The sequence below is a fragment of the Hippichthys cyanospilos genome, chromosome 2 (genome assembly GCF_059441005.1).
Source record: "Hippichthys cyanospilos isolate Australia breed blue-spotted pipefish chromosome 2, RoL_Hcya_1.0, whole genome shotgun sequence".
Classification (NCBI taxonomy): Eukaryota; Metazoa; Chordata; class Actinopteri; order Syngnathiformes; family Syngnathidae; genus Hippichthys; species Hippichthys cyanospilos.
Window position 1 is genome coordinate 26,566,541 of NC_142370.1, and position 19,211 is coordinate 26,585,751.

A 19,211-nucleotide genomic window follows, 5' to 3' on the forward strand; every position below is an offset into this window, starting at 1 on the left:
TTTGCCAGGGTTTCTGAGTGTGCCAAAAAAATGTTTAGAAGAAGAATAGGTACTTTCTAAATAGGTACTTTTAAAAATGGATTTATAATGTCACTTTTTCAATATTGAAATTAAAAAACAAATCAAAACGCTTCCTGTCCTCTTTTGTTGTTTTTATTTTTTTTTCTGTCCGCTGCCGTACGACGTCAGAGACGCAATGTGCAAAGACATCACCATGCAACCCATTCTAGAAAGTCATAAACGGCAGCGGCACGACACACAAAAACAATGGAAGAAATTTACCTGAAAGCAGTCTTGTCGCGTTCTGTAAACTTGTGTGACGCACGACTGTGAGTGCAACGTTTTGCACGAATGTTTTAGCTGCCTTACTACTAAGTAGATTAACAACGACAGGAGTCGCGGTCAGTCCCCGCCAGTCTCTTCACTCAACTTTTCTCTCTCGCGCACGTAGCCTACGTGAATAAAGTTAGCTATACCCAGGAAGAAATAGTCGTACAGAACAGAAAGCAAATGGCCTATAATCAACTCGACACAAAACTTGAGAATTGACACATAATAGACAAACAAAATAAAACACAAAACAATGTATACAAACACAAACAAGGTATGCAAACGCCAAATGAATTCATCCACACATATCGCTCACCTACATATTTATTGTGACCGATAATGCTCCCAATATGCCAGTTCATGCTTTGTCCAATACAATTTAGCTGTTCATTCGAAAAAGTTTATTTTGATATCTCCTTTGAATGTTCTGAGAAATATTCGTATTTTTCATATGAGCAGCAGTTTTTCACATATTTTGATACTGTAACTTCCTTCTAAATGACTATGTCTCCTGTTTAACCTTTAAATATTATTTTATAATTTATATTATAAGAGACTTCAAAGACTAGCAGTTACCACTTATCTTTCGAGAAAAAAGGCATGTTGCTTTCAAATCACCTTAGTAAATGTAAAAAAAAAAAAAAGACACTTGCCCATTGTTATTTCGTCTTGCAAAGCAGGCTAAAGTTGTAAGATGATTCTTTGCACATCTATAGATTGAAGCAGAAATCATTTTTAATTGAATCAAACAGAACCATTTTGAATTAAAAATCGTTTTGAATTGAATATCGATTGAGAATTGAATCGGAGACCCCAAAATCGAATCGTGAGACAGTCAAAGATTATTTTGACATCAAAATATTAATCATCATCCATCCATTCACTCTTATTCAGTAAAACCTGACCACTCATGAACAGTTTTTACAACTTCGTCCACCACGCTTGTTTTGATCTTGCAGGTCACTTCTGTTTTGTATCAAAGGTCCCGTTTGGTGAGATATCTGCAGGATCTGATTATGAAAAAAAAGCCATCTTTTGCATGCTAACTTTGGGCATGAAACATCAAGTCTGCTTTTGTTTTTTTGTTTTTTTTTCGGTTTCAATGACAAGTCAAATAATATACAACCAGGTAACAATAAGCCAGAGAGTAAGAAGTGAAAATAGAATGTTTTGAAAGATGGAGAAGAGCAACAAAGCAGACATATTGAAGCTGAACACTCAAAGTAAATAGAGGTCTTACTACCAACATGTACTTTCATTCTATAATCAATGTTACTATGATATTTGTTAATATCTGCTGTTTTTGCTCACTTCTTGTTGTTGCAGTTTGAAACTTAGACTTACTGTGTCCTTTTTATTGCGCAGTTTTTGGAACTCCAAATATTTCTTTTGGGACCCCTAAATCTTTAGTATTGCGAGTCCCGGGGTTCCAACAGTTTCATGAGGTAAAATGAGCACTGCCTCTTGTATGAATTGATGTGCACTCTTGAAGTAATGTATTTTGGCCACTGTTGCCAGTTTTCTCCAAAAGTGGATAATTGCTCTGAGCGCCAGTTTTCTGGAGCCACACACCGTGGAAAATGGCTTTGTAACAATTTCTATACTGATAGATTTCAATCACTTTTTTTCCTTGTTTCTTCTGGAATTTTGTTAGAAGGTAGCAGGTGTGGCCATCAGCTTTGGATGTGGCCTGAGAACGTGAACTCAGCTTTCCCAAAACTGTGGTCACCATTGCTTTTATCACATAGGATTAGATAGGGTTGTATATTTTCCCTCCTTAGTTTAAAAAAAATGTAGAAATTGCATTTTAAATTTTACAGTATATCCTTGGGATATCTCACTGTGATAGTAAAATTAGTTAGAAGAAATGAAACCTTTGCAAGGGGTAAGCAAAACAGAAATGTGGAAATTGGCAAATATTGTTTAATTGTTTAACACAACGTTTCTTTTCCTCAGAAAGCAGAGCTAATGTATTCCTTTAATCACAGGATCACCAGAGTGTCCCATGCGAAGTAACATGATTGCAACTGGAGATGTCCCTACTTTCAGAATACCACTACTACTAAGGAATTTACATTCAAACTATGTTTAATGGCATTAATTCAGGACACAAACCATTTAAACACCCACATACGCACACGCACACACACACAAAAAAATAATATATATATATATATATATATATATATATATATATATATATATATATATATATATATATATATATATATATATATATATATATATATATATTTCATTTAATCATATTCAATATTCATCATCACAGAAAAAGAGCATGTGTACAAAAGTAATTTTATTTTCCTTTTGAATCAAGTAATAAAGAAGAATCCATGTTCTTTTTCATTGGCCACTTGGCAGAATTATGACACGATTGATGTTCTTCATCAGGCGACTCCTAGCCTATGTGGATGTTGTTGCTTTCTGTTCTATCACAGGCCCTGAAGAAACCTGCGGCAAAACACGCCAGACAGTTTGAATTTGAGAGTTAAGTCGACGGACGGATGGATGGATTTCTTTTTACTTTGACAATTTAAACAGTGTAAAACAATGTTCACAAATGGTTGGTTGATGTGTTTAATGTTCCTTCAAAATCTGTTTAAGGTAGGCTCTAGCTCACCTACAAAGCCCATTAGGAAAAATGCAAGAGAAAATGCATTGATGGATGGATGATTTTACCTTTCAATGGAAAGCTTCAGTGAATGATGATGCATATTCTGTAAGCGCGCTAAAAGAGAAAAAGTCCCTCACCTCTGCCGACACTTGTCCACAAAGATCCCTCTCCTTTCAGGGTATGCTCTCCTCCAGGGAGCATTGTCTGGTTGGAAAACAAAAAATTCCATAGAAACATTGGACACAATATAAAGCAAGCCTGCACAAACAAAATACAAACTGCCTGATAATAATGGTTTTAAATTTTGACATTATCAGAGAAGTATTGACTGAAGAATATGAATTAGCGCTAGTACATCTTATTTGCAGCACATAAAAGAAATACATTCTCATTAGGGTGCCTATCCCAGCCATTTCCGGGCAGGAGGCGGGGGACACCCTGAACTGGTTGCCAGCCAACCACAGAGTGTTGCATTCATTTACCTCGATCTTATTTCATCAAGCAGTAGCACGAAATAAAAGCACTTCAAAAGTAGATTTATATATATATATATATATATATATATATATATATATATATATATATATATATATATATATATATATATATATATATATATATATATATATATATATGGTCCCAAATGACCATTTAAGTCTGATATGGTACACTCACCAGGTTCAGAATTTCTTCTTCCCATTAATCCAACAAATATGTCATGCATTTCCCCTGAAATGAGACACAACTACATTTGATTATACAATTCTCACTATATAAAAATACTTTAACTATGCAAAAAGTACTTACTTTTATGTGGGAGTTGCACATCTGAAACAATAAACCAAACAACATTTATTGGCGTGAAGCAACAAACATAAGCCACCAAATATGATTTAAATACATAAATAAAAACTCACTGGCAGCATCTCTTCTGCCCATCAAACCCACAAAGCTGTCATAATCCAAATCACTATACCTCCTCATAAGGTTCCGTTTGGGGTTATTTAATCCCAAACTTTCCTGCTGTAAAGAAAGATCAGTCACATAAAACAAATCACCCAAGGCGCATAAAAAAGGCATGGATAATATCTGGGGATTGAAAAAAAGTACAAGTGATGTAGGCTTGCGTGACTCTGGATCCTCGCATCTAGAGTGACTGGATCGAAGTTTGACGACAAGGAGGAGAAACACCAGTAAAGAACTTCTTCTCATTTTCTCAGCAATGCCTGGAAAAAGAACCCTATCTTGTTTTTCTACCCCCCCCCCAAAAAAAAACAAACAAACAAAAAAAAAAACAGGTAGTTGCTGATTAGTGTTCTTTGATCCAGGAATCAGCTACAATTGAGCGCACTTACAGCGCCTATACGCAGTTGTTTTTCTTACCTGTTATTTTGAGAGAAGGTGCTGGAGTGCCGAGTGCAGTGGGAGCTTCTCGGATATATGGGAGGAGGTCTCCCCTTTTGTGGGCAGTAAAAAAAGAGCTTGATACCTGCGTAACGCCAATCAGCAAGTGGAACGTAGGTGGAGTTGAAGGTCTTTTATCATGCTGGGCTGAAAAGGATGGTAGCTTATCTGCTCATTGATGGATTCTCCCCGCCCCCTGTCACACGCACACACACACTCACACATATGTATATCCACAGACAGAAACACAAAGCCTACACACATTTGTGGAAGGATAATTAAGGCACAAGAACAGTACAATCATGAGAAAGTCAATTTTCTCTTCTTTCCTGTCATCTCTGACGCGATGCTCTGCGATGCTCCCTTTGGTGCCTTTCCACTCCACCGACCAGTTGACATGGTCACTGTCATGATCCTAATCTTTTTAGGAAGTCATTATAAAGATAGCAGCTGCCTCTGCATGTCAATATGCAAGATGGTGATGAATGTGACGAGTTGGGCAGCACAGCTGCGCGTGGAGATGACTTGCCCACCAGACTTGGACCACATAGAACAGTAAAGATGAGACGCGGAAAGATTTACCACTGTATTACAGCACCTTCCCGTTAATAACACTCATATGCATTTCAGAATGGAGAATGGATACTAATTATTGACGTTCTAAGATGGGATGGAATCCTTTCTCGTTCTCCTTTGATGCAAAAGGCAACATTTTTAACATTCCGTGTCGCTATTGATGTATTTTACGCTTCGTGATGCGCCACCGTTTTTCATTGGGAGACAGGTCTGGACTACTGGAATGCCGGTCAAGTACTCGGACTTCCTAAAAAGCCACACTGTTGTAACACAAGCAGAACGCGCCTTGATAGTGTCGTGTTGAAATAAGCAGGGATATCATTGAAACCCTATCAGTGATAATGGTTCCTTCACATATGTATGTGCAAGGTACCCATGCCAACGGCACTAATGTATCCCTATACCACCACAGAAGCTAACATTTGAACTTTGCGTTGATAACAATCCTTATGGTACTTTTCTACTTACTACTACTCTCATACCACAGCGCACGTATGAATTTTGTGTTGGTCAATCCCGGATGAGCTCAGACCCAGAGAAGACGACAACATTTCTGAGTGTTGTCATTATATGGGTCACTCGCTCATTATGTAAATCAAATGTATCCATTTCTCCTCTCCGTAGCAGCTTCAAACATTCAGATTTCATGCTTGCACTAAACCCACCATTTATCGTGCAATTACACAAGCAATTACTCTTTGTTGCGCCTGTTTAAAATGCAAAGAATCATGAATATTTCATCAAATCAAAGTTGGTGATCACAGATAAAAAGCAGGCTCTACAACGGCACACCACGGCTCCTTTTGCTCTCTATAAACTATTATAGCCTGAAAGAAGATCGCAAAGTGTCAAATTATCAACGGTTAACCACCATTGCTATACTTCATGAGGACCTCTACTTTCTATGTTGATCCTGTCGCTGCATGTCGGAACAAGGGGATGGTAGCAGTGCAAGGGTGGGGCTGGTGATGGCAGAACTGACAGAAGTGAGGAAGTCATTAATTGTGCTTTTACATTATTGATGCCTGTTTTTGTCAATCTCACTAATCAAAGCAGAAGAAGCTGAAGCCAGGGGCTGTTTTTCTCAACATGCCAACATACTCTCTGGGCCAAATGGATGTCACAGACAGTCATATGCAGCAACTTCAGCAATATGACATGATTCATAGTTGAAGTACAAGCCATGCCCGACACAGCCACTGCATATGCACTGGGACCCTAATAAATAGCTGTAGGGTGAAACGGAAACTCCCTGTAAGTCCCTATTTCAAAATACTAATAATATATTCATACGTCATAATACTTTTCTAAAATAGTTGGTGTATGTTCCATATGTATGACAATTAAACGTGCTATTTTGTGTTAAATCTGTTGTCTTTTAAGATAGCCTTTTTTGTTTTCAATTTTGAAAGTCTGCAAAGTGGCTGGATGTCTACCCTAAAGAAACATATTCAGCTTGCAGCATATTATGAACTTTAGAGATTCAATGTTCAAGTGCCAAGATGATGGAGGAGCAATACAAGGAGACCTGCTATAATTGATCCTAAGTCTAAACAATTGTTCTGCAAAACTCATCGCTACAGGATGAGCTGGTGAGTACTCAAAAGTCCCTTTCAGACTGCAGGAACTTTATCAGGGACTAGCTGTGGTACCCTGGTTGTTTCCAATGGTTAGGATTATTTTCAACCTCCAGCAGAGCTTCTTGATGAGCTAATGATTTAAATCAGGTGTGTTGGGAGATAAAATTGAAAAACATGCAGGACACCGGCCCTCCAGGGCCAGAATTGCCCATCCTTCCCCTACCATCTACCAGAGCGGATTTAAGTACCTAGTCACGAGCAAGGTCTTCGGCTACCTATCGAGGTATCTTGAGGCGGGGCTCATTGTGATAACTAACGCTGATTGGTTGGTTGAACTTGGGGGTGTGTTGTACAGGTATCAGCAGCCGCCATTATGCAGTTCAGCAGTTGTTTTCACTGTGGCTAGATTAGTATTTTGAAATAATGAACTCATAGATGAAGAGAAAACTGATAGGTGGACGGAAGCTCTGGAACAGACTCTACCGAGTATTTATGGGGAAGAGGACATCCAGTGCTAATTTGCAAGTCGCTGATTGAACATCCACTGTAAGCGGGCGCTTTTTGATGCGAAGCTTTAAAAAAAAAATAAATAAATAAATACATATATATATATATATATATATATATATATATATATATATATATATATATATATATATATATATATATATATATATATATATATATATATATATAAAACACACTGACCAACCACTGACTGAAGCAGATTTACACCCAGAGAATCTGTATCAGAAACCTGCTATGGTGCTCCGTTCATGCATTCTTTTCATGCATTGATCTTTTTGACGTAAACAACAACGGAAGCACTAGCCAAAGGCGGGCTTCAGCAAAAGCATCCTTCAGGTACTTCACTCTCTGTCTACTCCCTCGCTCAAACTGGCGTTGGATGACCTAGTCCTCTCACATACTCACAAGAGTAGACACAGAGCTGACTCACCGGTGGACGCACTCACTGATGACCGAAGCAAAGCCTAAAAAAAAAAAAACAAAACACAGATCAAGCACCCACTGTAGCTGGCGGATTTATGTCCCATCGATCGAGATCAGAAACCGAGCACTGGCGCCCAGTCCGGGGTGCGCACTCCCCTAAAAGCTCCGCATCTCAAAGCCGAGGTGCTCGATGAAGCACTTCCATGTCCTCCGGCAAGCTCTTCTTGATGCAAGCCCTGAAAAGAACAACCGAGCACCAACTGCAAGAGGGCCAACACCTATCGATTGATGTCAGTGCAGATACCGTATACACACGCGCACACACACACACACACACACACACACACACACACACACACACACACACACACACACATTATATATATATATATATATATATATATATATATATATATATATATATATATATATATATATATATATATATATATATATACAGTGGGCCCCCGTGTTACGAACTTAATCCGTTCAGCGGCTACGCTCGTAACTCGTCAATCACAGAAATGCCGATATGCTATTGGCCGAACGCCTTTATCTAGCTTGATGGCACATGGCTGAGTGGAGACGGAGGTGAGCAGAGACCAACCCGCAAAATGTATTTATTTATTTTCTTTGCCATGTCTAACAGATAAAGTTTGCAGTCTTCACAACATTCCTTCCTTCCGTTTTTCACTCATTTTCTCTCCTTCCTTCCATCCCGACCAGCTGTGCCATCAAGCTAGATAAAGGCGTTCGGCCAATAGCATATCGGCATTTCTGTGATTGACGTGACGCCGGCCAATAGCATCTCCGTGAGTGAGACCGGGTGACCTTAATCGACCAATAGCATATGGCATCTCCGTGACTGACTCCGTGACTGACACCGTGACTGAGACAGCGACTGTGACGTTGTAAGAGCCATAGCGTTCACGTAACTGTCACAAGCGTCAACTGCTGATTTTGTTGACGCAACTAAGCGAAAATATATTTTTATACACAATGGTCGGCATGTTGGATTGTTCGAAAGACCAAAGTTTTGCTCGTAATTAGGGGACAAAAATCTCCGTGGTCCACGCTCATATATATATATATATATATATATATATATATATATATATATATATATATATATATATATATATATATATATATATATATATATATATATATATATTTATATATAATATATATATGTGTGTGTGTGTGTGTGTGTACGGTATGTGGCTCTGGCCACCAGGCTTTGAGTTTGACCGACTTCTTTACCGACCTTGCATGTTATTTGAATGTGGAACAAAGTTGAAGTACTCCCAGCCCCAAAAACACAAAGTGGTCTTAGTCGACGTGCAAACCAATTAGAACATGACACCTTTCTTCCAGATAAATCTCTGATTTATATGTTTCAGTGCAAGCCTTAGCTGTTCTCAGAAGTGACTGGATATTTCTCACACTGTAACGATGTTCTTTCCTTGACCAGTAACAGTGGGAGGGTGCACGCAGTTATAACTGAAGGGAACAGAGGGCGGGAGACAAAGCGCTCCACCATGCTGAGCTCACTGAATAGAATTGCGCATGAGGACATGCAAGTCGATGCAGTCAGCATATGTCACGCTGTCTTTTCCCTCTTCAACACACTTTATCATCATAGGTGGTGAGAAAAGGCTTTTAAAAGATAATCATGGCAATTTCACTCAAGCGTTTTTCACAAAGAAAGTTTGTGGTCATTTATTTCTTTGAAAGGCAGCCATCCATTTTTTTTTTTTTTTAAGAGAACCATTCCGAACCAATTGCTTGACCATAGTTATTTAATTTTAATTTTCACATTTTCATGATCAAACAAGACCTCCTCAAACATTTTCCCCACCTTTCCTATTAAAAAAAAAAAACCCAAAACAGAGTTGACATCATTCTGATATAAACTGATGTCAACAGATTTCTAAGGTTCCTTTTGACGTCCTTTCATGTCAACGCCATTCAAAGTGTTAATGCAACAGAGGAAAATGGATGGTATTCATAGAGAGTTGCCTTGAAATAAGAATTCTCAAATCACCTTTCACACTTAAATAAATGCCATTAATTTGTTCTAGCCCCCCCAAATAAACCAACAATGTGCTATTTAACATGAAACATATCACAGTATAATATTATAACATGCAACATCAAACTTTAGTGACATAATTCAATGAAACGTAAAACAATTAAACATTTTTTGCTTTGAATGGGCATTGTGCTGATCCTTTGGAGTGTGAATCTTGGCCACCAAGGGGCAGTATAATGCACACATATTGTACACTGTAAATAAAGATGGTCTCACTTTCTCTCACTTTCTGCCTATAATATCAACATCAAATGTATTCTCAGCAGGGTATAAAGAATATACACCTGATTACCCTTCTACATGATTTGCTTCACCATTTGTAAGCAAGCATCAATTTCTTAAAATTTTATACGTTTATAACACCCCTTGTGGTGTTTCGTGTTGTGTTTCGGTAGTCAGGTAAATGGGTTTTCGCTGGTGCTTTGGATATGTTTTAATGATTTGATATTTTTCTGTGTATTAACTTTATCTTTCATGGTATAAACCTGCCGTCACTGCTTCTGTGTCCAAAGATGAACATTAGCTTGGAGGTATTTTTGGTCTTGTCAAAATAAGTGTTGTGCCATGTCACCTTTTAATTAAAAAAAAACAAAACAAAAAAACTCATTGGTCATGGCACCGCTGTAACTTGTACACAAATGCAACATGTGCTTGTAAACAAACCTCTAAAAGCTAAGATAAACTTTCTGAAGACATGCCAAAGGCACGCAGTCTGTTCTGGATCAACGTAAACGGGCGAAATAGAACTCATGGAAGCGCACACGCCGTTTTGCGCCTTTGAAAGCGAGCAGCCCGCAGTCCTGTCGTGCCGCATATCTGAGGAAGCTGCCAATCATGAATTTATTCACGCTGCCATCGCCTGAGAGGGAGAATATCAAGTGAGTTCCAGCCTGGAGTTGACAGGGCAGAGTGACGCCACAGTTTGAGAGGGAGGAGTAATGAAAAAAAACGTGTCAACAAAGAGAAGCTGGAATGTGACGCGTACATTGTGAAACAATAATAATGTATGAAAAAACGTTAAATGTCACGGTATTTTTAATGTTGCATGGGCGTGTTTGGAGTTCCGAAGACCAATGTGGATTCTACATGTGTGGAGGAAAGCAGGTGCTGACATTCACAGGCCATCCCTGCTGTTTAATCTTGCTTGTGGCGACATGCGGACAAAAATAAACACATTATAATCATATCAAGCCCCACCAGACCCTAAGATGTACCTGTCAATAATTGAGTTAATGGGCTCACATCTTTTGGTAAAATATAACATTGATGCGTCTTCGGCTTTTTCTTGGAGACATGATAAATGACTTTGATGGATGGATACCCCTCCAGTTTCTCCGCCCACCTCCTTGGGATTTGACCAGGGAGGTCCTCATCCATACTTTCCATCTAAATGTAAATTTTGAAGGTAGTTTTATTCTTTTTTGGAGGCTGGGGGTGGTACCATGTGTTTTGGAAGTAAAACTGTGAGATGTGCTGAGCCAAATGGCATCATCTTTTCAGTGTTTCAAAGCAATCCCAAGAGTTGTTTTCGCACGTTTCAGTATTCCGAACATCTCTTGGAGAAAATACGACACACTGCATCAGCTTGCACTATTTTTTCCCTTGTTTCACCCTACATTTGCAGAAAAGCGCACAGAAGTGTTTTGGTCAGGTTTGTTTTAGTAATGCTTACTTTATAAAGATAAGGGGGCACACTTTTAGTATGTAAAAAAAAAAAATACATATATTATACACACACACACACACACACACACATATATATATATATATATATATATATATATATATATATATATATATATATATATATATATATATATATATATATATATATATATACATTTATATATACAGTGGATGATGTAAAGCAGATGGGGGAGTTTGTGCTCAATTCATGTTCTTTTGGGGGACCTGCATCATGGAGAGCTTGCCGGAGGACACGAAAGAACTTGGCTAATGCGAGCGCCGGCAAGCGCTTCCATCTCCCCTCCGCATGTACTTTGAGATGCGGAGCTTTTAGTGGAGTGCACGCCACGGACTGGGCGCCAGCTGCGGCGGGTTTCTAATCCCAGACATAAGTGTGCTCCGGTCGGACGTGGGCTTTGCTCGGTGGAGGGCATATCTGGAGGCTCGCTGAATGCGCTTCCATCGGTGACTCAGCTCTGTGTCTACTCTTGTGAATATTTGGGGGCACTAGAACAGTTTGCTTCAACAACGAAAGGTATAAATGGGGACAAAGTCGCCGACTGATGCGTCTGCTGGCTCTGCTGGTCGTCTGTCTCATTAAATGGCTTGTGGTTGACTGGTGGTAACCATTCCAGGATGTTTTCCAGCTTTTGCTTCAAGATATCTGAGATAAACTCCAGCTCATATGCAACCCTTGAAACAGGATGAAAACTGTTATGGATGGATGCCTGGTCTGCCCTAGTTGTTTTGTGTTTCACAATTGATGTTTCCCCTCACTCCAGATTTATTTCAGCTGCTACTATTTAGCCGCTGTCGAGTTATAAAACACATGCTTTATGTCTCGCATTCTCTTTGAATATTTTCTGTTAATTGCTGTCAAATTCAAGCACCAGTGCGAGAAGATTCTTTGCGTCTCTTGCACAGTGATTATTTCAAAAGGCATCCGTGATGAAATAAAACTGATTGCTTTATTTAATTGGAGAATGATTACATCGACATTGTAAGTGCAAGAGAAAAGCAATACTCTCTTTAATAAAAATCAAACAAACCATTCGAATGCTAAAAGCCCTCACTGACGGAAGATTGAAGAGTGATAGTCCACCTGGTTAATCGCACACTAAAATACTAAACACCACTTGCAAGGAAGAGAGCTGTAGCAGATTGTTTTTATAGTTTTGGATGAGCACTTTCTCATTAGCATTATGCATGTGATGGTGGCAGAGGGATGACATAGCCAACGTTTTAAACTGACCGACGTGTGCACTCATTTGCTATTTTCCTGCCGCTCATCTTTGCTCCCAAAATGACATCAAAGGAGGAAATCAAATAATATGAATTTTCAACCACATGCAGTGTTTTGTTTCATCACATGTACAGTTATGAGGATGTACATTAATTGCGTACTTCACAAAGTTATGATGCAGTCCTACATGAACTATATACCGTGACGTTTATTTAATTCCGTGACCACCACAATTGAAATCTCTTAAAGTCACTTTTAAATTATCTGTCCCTATTGAAATAAATTGGAAAGCCCTCAATCCGTTCTTGGCTCCGCTTAACCCCAACAACAAAAACCATTCTCTGAATTGAATACATTAAAAAAGTGTCTTTGAGCAAGACAGCGAGCTGGACATGGCTGCATCCTGCATAGCTGCAACCTTCAGAAGAATATAAATATGTGCGTGAATAGGTGAATAATTAATTGGGCTCTTTGTAAAGCCTTTTGAGCACCATATGTTGTAGGAAAAGCTATGTAGGAAGTCCATTCCAGTTTCTACCATTTATGTTCAGTGGAATTCTAAATTTGTTGGGGTCTGCTGAAATTAACTGAGGCCTTGTCTACACATGACCGAAGTTGTTTAAACCTGCATTATTCTCGACACGAATACGCTAATTAAATTGATTTACATTCATGCCGAGCTATGAGGCAGCAATAGTTTAACCACATTCTGTAGCTGTGCCAAATGTCACCGGCTTCTTTGGAGGGGAATATGTCTTGGCTGCACTGTTGCTATGTGCCAACAAAGAGCCAACGGTACAGCCATCTTTTGCTTGAGCGCTTCAAATTGACTCCGTAGTTGGGCTTGCAAGAATAAGCAAGCAGATAGTACCCAGAGAATGCTTTGAGAGGATCGGGATCGATGGTCATTCTCAAACCCAAGTCACACATGTGTCTGAGCATGGGTGTCGCTGAATCATGATAAAAAACTCCAGTTATGATTGCAATATGCAAATGCAGATCTGGAGAATTTGGCAAATCTCCACTTTGGTTGGTGTATTTACAGACCTTTTTCATATAGAAGCTAGGGCAAACCGGTGACATTTGCTGCCCATTTGCAAGAACGTGTAGAGTGACTAATAAAGTAACTTACCGGTAAGTTCTAACATGATTTCTTTTCAAATCAAGTAGTCAGTTTCGAGGAAACTTGTGGCAACATAAAAAATAACACACGTTGCATTTCGTGCAGTAATCGTGCAGATATTAATCCGTTCGTATGATGAATTCGTCGTATGACGGGCAATCCAAACCTGTGTTAAATAGCTAATGCGTTACGAAAAAAAAATCGCTAAGTCGAGAATCTGCATAATGGAAAAAAAAATCCACGATGTGGAAGTAGCGAGGGTTCACTGTCTACTGTAATTTTACATTTTAGGGGCAACAACCTGTGATTTGTAGATTTTCATGGACATACTTCAAATAGTTGAAATGAAAAATGCAAAACTAATTTAGACACATGTCATGTCACAATTTGAAAACAAATTTTCAGGTGTACAAAGTAAAACATTTATCTGCAAAGAATAAACCATTTCCACAATGATCTTGTTATTTCTTCAGGTAACTGAAGTAATTGTTTGCTCAACAACTATTAATAAGATCATTAGGTTCAAATGTTAGGCGCAAAACAAGTAAGTACAAGGCGAATTCAGAAGGAGAACTGAAAGTGAGTCTTACATGAATGTAAGACAAAAACATCTTTGGGTGGCCGCTGGCCTTGTAGTCATGTGTTTGTCTCTGTCCAAAACTGAACCTGAGCCAATGAAAGCCATTATTCATGGAGCATTCACGTAGCTTGCCACGTACCTTCAAGTAACGACTTTTATTGCTTTCGTGGCATGAAAGTCAGCTATTGATCACTTGTGACACCTCCACTGAGCCCTTTTTTCCCTCTCTGAAAAAAGCAGCAGCAGTGAACTAGAAGGAGATGCTGTTCACAGAGGGGGGCACTTCATCAGCACTGACGCATTGTCCATCAGTTCGTCACAGACTGGCGCCCGTTTTGCTGATGGACTGATGAATGACGGGAATGCTCCAAAAAAAATAAAAATGTTGGAATGGCAATTTTCATCCGTCGTTGTAAACATCGGGCTAGACTTAATGTCAGATGTCCGCCGCATGTCCGTCAGTCCACCACGCCCCTTTTTGCTTACTGAAATATAATTGATCTGACTTGGATCATTATCTGCTATATGAATCTTTATAGTACAAACTGCAACCAGCCTGTAGTCAATGTGACAATAGTAAATTTACAGTACCACCAAGCAGTGGAGAAATATGTTCACTTGAGTGAATGAACTGGGTTGATTCAATTCATGACCAGTCATTCACAGTTATAGCACATCTGACTTTACCGGAGATTTATTTGTAGTTCCTCCCTTTCTTAGCCCTGGTATCAGGTGTCTTGCTGATAAGAGCCTTCTGGGGAGCGTTTCAATTTATGAATGTACAGTATTCAGAGCAAAATCTAATTCTTTCTCTGATTGGCTCTTGAAAAGGAAATGCATCCCCTGCATTAAAAATGATGGTGTATTATAGCCTAGGGTTACACCTCTTAGCTAGCTTTGTTTTCGTGTTACACTTATATTACCGTGTCACGATTCAATTGTAGTGTAACTGTAGAATCACAGACACGGTGTTAACTTTAAGTGTAAGTACTAAACCGGAAAAAAGAATTTGTATGAGTGCAGACAGAAGTAGAACAGCGCCTGAAGAATGGTGGACAAGAAAAAAAATCAAAATGTCGCCCTCTAGAGGTGGCGGAGGGTTGGGCAAAAATACACTGACGGACCGACGTTTATAATTTCTTCTGGCTTGAAAAAAAATGACTGACCGACGATGACAGAAAGGGGGCTGACCAGAATGTCGAACCAGGAAAAAAATCTAAGTTGCCCGACTGTGATAATAGATTTACAAGTTTGATAACAGTTTTACCAGGGGTGGAAACATGGAATAGTTAGAGGAGAAAGCCACACCAATGAATCATTTGTAGAACAATCTGTGCAATGCTGCTGTCACGCTCTGTCTGGGTTTTTCTGTTTTTGGGTTTATCTTAAGTAGTTTTTGGTTTCTTTCACCTGTCAAATTCGTGTTGGTTTCCCCTGCGTCTGCCTTTTTCTCCGTCTCGTTAAGTTTGATCTCGTCCACTTGTTGTCCACGTCTCCCTGCTCCTCGCGTGTTAGCCAATCCGGTTCCCCTATCTCATTTTCCCGTCCAGCTGTGGTGCGTTTTCTGTAATTAGTTTTCATGTATTTAAGCCACTGTTCCTCGTTGCACCTCTTACCCTGCCGATGTCCTTTCTTCGTGTTCCCTAACGCACTGTGTGTTCCCCCCCTACTCGTCCCTCGTCAGCCGATCGCAGTTCTTGTGAGTTAAGTTTTGTTTCTGGTTTATTTGCTACTTTGCCCAGTTTTTGGCAAGTGTCGATCCTGCCTTATATTGTCATTAAACCCTGTTTTTTGAGCACAATCTTTTCGTCCTCCTGGATCCTTGGTCCCATTCCTTCCCCTTACGCTCGCCGCCATGCCCAGACATGACAGCTGCATGACGGATGACATAATTGCAATGCTCACATTAGCCATTTGCTATTTGTCAAGTCAATGATGTCACTGCATGAGGTTATTATTTCTGAAGTCATTTAAGACCAACTTCTTGGGCAAATAGGTTTCCTGCACACTACTAGTCAATCCCATAAGTAACACTTGTCAAAGCAACGCAAAAGGCACTCAACTAACGTCTTGCGGCAACTTCACTGAACAAACGGATGTGATAAACAGATATGCATACTTTATATCTTGACAATCTTTGCAGGCCGCAGGCTTTTCTTTATTGTTGAAGTGTGCTTTTGTTTTTAAATGGAGTTTTAGTGTTTTCATTATGCCAGGTTTTGTTTTTTAAAGACAGCTGATAAGTTAAACATCACTTAAAAGGGTGGCTGTGCAATGACAATTACATTGTAGTACTTTCATGATATTGACAGCATCCTTTGAGAAAAAACGCCGCATGTGTCTTGTACGCACTTTGACACTTCACTTGTGTTTACTCCCAATACAGCACATCATTACATTTCTTCATCCTCTTATTGCATGTATGGAGACCAGCCTTTTTGCCTGTCTCATTTGACATCACAGGGAGGGGAAAAAAAGCCTTCGCAAGTCCCTCTGCTGTGCCAGGTTTACACACAGACACAAACGCGCTCACACATTCAGATGACTGATGGCCCTGGGCTCCACTCTGTAAATGACAAGTGCCATCAATCCAGGCAGGCTGGGGCTGGTAAAGTGATTATGCGCATTGGGTTTGGCGTCCCGGCAAACACAGCTGGCACCACGTCTGTCATGCTTGACATGAATTCAAATTGCTTAGTGTGTGTAAAATTGTACATTGAGTTCTTTCTTGACGTAGTGTGTTCATAGACAATACACGCACAAATGTGCAAAGATGATCTTCATCTTTATTTCCTCACTGTGACAACTGTGACCCAGCCTGATGACGTCAGGAAGGAAAAGGACGATAAAAGCCGATAAGATAGCAGGAGGGACAATAAAGTCTATTGAGAGACATTATAAACTCATTATGCTTCACTATCTCATGATGACATGCATCATGAGTCATTTGAAATCTGCTAAGCCTTAGCTAATGAGATTTCTATCTGTCAGCATTACACTTCGATTATTATAATGATTTGTTTATCATACTGTCACAGTATTTAAATACGAGTGAAGAGCTGATGTGTGTTTGGTAACATCATTGTCACAATATCAGTGTATTCAAATAACTGTTCGCAGACTGCCAGTCATACAGGTGTTGAACAATGGTGGAGCAATTCCATTTAGTTTATATATTACAGGTGTATAATTCTTGGACTTGTGACCGGAATGCTGCTGTAACATGGTCACATCTCTTCCTAAAATTGTTAGCTGGCATAATCTGAGCCCTGTGGGCTTTTGCTTTTATATTTTCATTGATTTTAATTTTTGTACCTTTCAACCTCCTCAGATTAGAGAGTTTCACGTGGCCCATTTGGATAGGTCTGGGGCTTTGTTTGGGGGCGTCCATTGAGAAGGGGTCCTGTCTCTCGCTTACTGCTCCCTGTTTTGTTTTTTGAGATGGTTTTCCTTGATGAGGGGGCGGAGTCACCATCCTCACGCCTGAAGCTCATCAGTCACAAGGGGTTTCTTAAGTTTGGCTAGAGCAGGAGAAAGACGCCGGCTTATTCCTCGCCATCCGTTGTTTGCCAGCCCTGTGAATCCAGCCGGCTAACCTAGTTATCATCTGCTCTGCTCTGCCCCTTTTCATTGATACTTTGTTATTTCCAAACATTTTTGCGTGTTCTTCCAAAATGGACATGCACATTTTGTTATTAAACCTTGTTTAATAATTAATAGTTAATTAACAATTAAAGCCTCCTGTCTGACTGGGATCCCTTTCCGGTCCGTGCTCTCAAGTTAACTCGTTACAATCCTCACTAAGGTTGCTGGGCTGCAGGTGCCTATCCCAGCAGTCTTCGGACAGTAAGAAGGGCACACCCTGCTCTGGTTACCAGCCAATTGCAGGGCAATTTCAATTATTATCTTAATTATTCCATTAAACTTCAAAGAACTTAAAATAAATGAATTGAATAAATTGCTTGCTTCTTCTTTGAAAAGCACATTCACCCTTACTGTGTTATATATTGTTGGCAGCAAATTAAACAGACATCTTTCTTTTTGCTTCATATTTAAATGACAGGAAATAAGAATGGTTATGATGATGTGAAAAGGAAGATGATGTTAAAGAAAAGAGGAAACTGATTCAGAGAACAAGTCACGACAGGAAACAGCGCAATTACATGAATCGTCCCCTTCCATCAGTAACTCATTATCTAATTAAAGGTGGCAACCCTTCCTTCACTTTCCATCCATCCAGGGTTTCACCAACACCATCATTTCTTGCGAGGCTGCAGGCTTTAAATTGCACTTACTGTGAGGGATTTAAATAGAACCTTCTGGAGAACACATCTGTGACTCACTTCGCTTTTCAAAAGTCACATTTAGACGGCTTTAAGGTAGATTAGCTTGGCCGCAGCCAGAATTATGCGACTAATACTAGTACTAAAATGTACACTGGTTTTTTTTTAATGTAATGGAAAGTATTTATTTGTAATGTTTAATTCAAGTTTAAGCAGTCGTAATTCTTGCAATTAAAAGGAACTCCAAATGTAATTGCAACTGCACCGTATCAAATGAAACTCAAATAGAAGTGATCAAATGGTGTTGAGTTGGTAAATGTACTGTACGTGCCTGTCGAGTATCAGAACATTTTGTCTTAAACCAGTGCTTCTCAAATATTGGAAAAAGAAAACCTTTTCGTGCCCCGCCCACTCACTGCTCCTACTACAAATACGATTATCATCCATAAAACTTGTATACATATACAAAAACTGTATCCTTTTTAACATTAACATAAGAAAAAAAAATCTATGAGTCAACTTTCAACAACCGTTAGCAACCTTTTACAGCATTTAGACGTGTTACAAGTTAGTCTAAAATATAATGGAATATAAATATAATGGAAAATATAATAAGCAAGGGCACCAAAACGACTGGAAAAAAAAAACAAACAATCCTGAATCCGAGCTTTAACTTTCACCATTGTAACACAACTGCTGGTTCCCCCATCTTAAAAAAGGGGACCACC

General features: G+C 39.3%; 1 protein-coding gene across 3 annotated transcripts; it reads right to left on the reverse strand.

Moving 5' to 3' along the window:
• Positions 1-2,627: 2,627 nt before the first annotated feature.
• Positions 2,628-4,718, reverse strand: tac3a (tachykinin precursor 3a). Of its 3 annotated transcripts, none has more exons than XM_088407881.1 (7): positions 4,452-4,718; positions 4,073-4,188; positions 3,880-3,985; positions 3,770-3,790; positions 3,638-3,691; positions 3,100-3,166; positions 2,628-2,799 (listed from the first exon to the last, which is right to left on the reverse strand). In XM_088407881.1, exons 2-7 carry the CDS (start codon positions 4,172-4,174, stop codon positions 2,781-2,783), a joined length of 369 nt encoding a protein of 122 aa, XP_088264007.1. In that variant the 5' UTR covers positions 4,175-4,188; positions 4,452-4,718; the 3' UTR covers positions 2,628-2,780. The 3 variants fall into 3 exon arrangements, with proteins under 3 accessions (XP_088264007.1, XP_088264008.1, XP_088264006.1); XM_088407882.1 differs by having other exon boundaries at positions 3,880-3,982; positions 4,073-4,215; positions 4,346-4,718; XM_088407880.1 differs by having other exon boundaries at positions 4,073-4,215; positions 4,346-4,706.
• Positions 4,719-19,211: the final 14,493 nt, after the last annotated feature.

Coding starts and splice junctions, on each gene's coding strand:
- tac3a (XM_088407881.1), bottom strand. CDS start 4,174: ATGAGAAGAAGTTCTTTACTGGTGTTTCTCCTCCTTGTCGTCAAACTT. Junction 3,692..3,769: donor TGTGCAACTCCCACATAAAA/GTAAGTACTTTT, acceptor GTCTCATTTCAG/GGGAAATGCATGACATATTT. Junction 3,167..3,637: donor AAGAAGAAATTCTGAACCTG/GTGAGTGTACCA, acceptor TTTTCCAACCAG/ACAATGCTCCCTGGAGGAGA.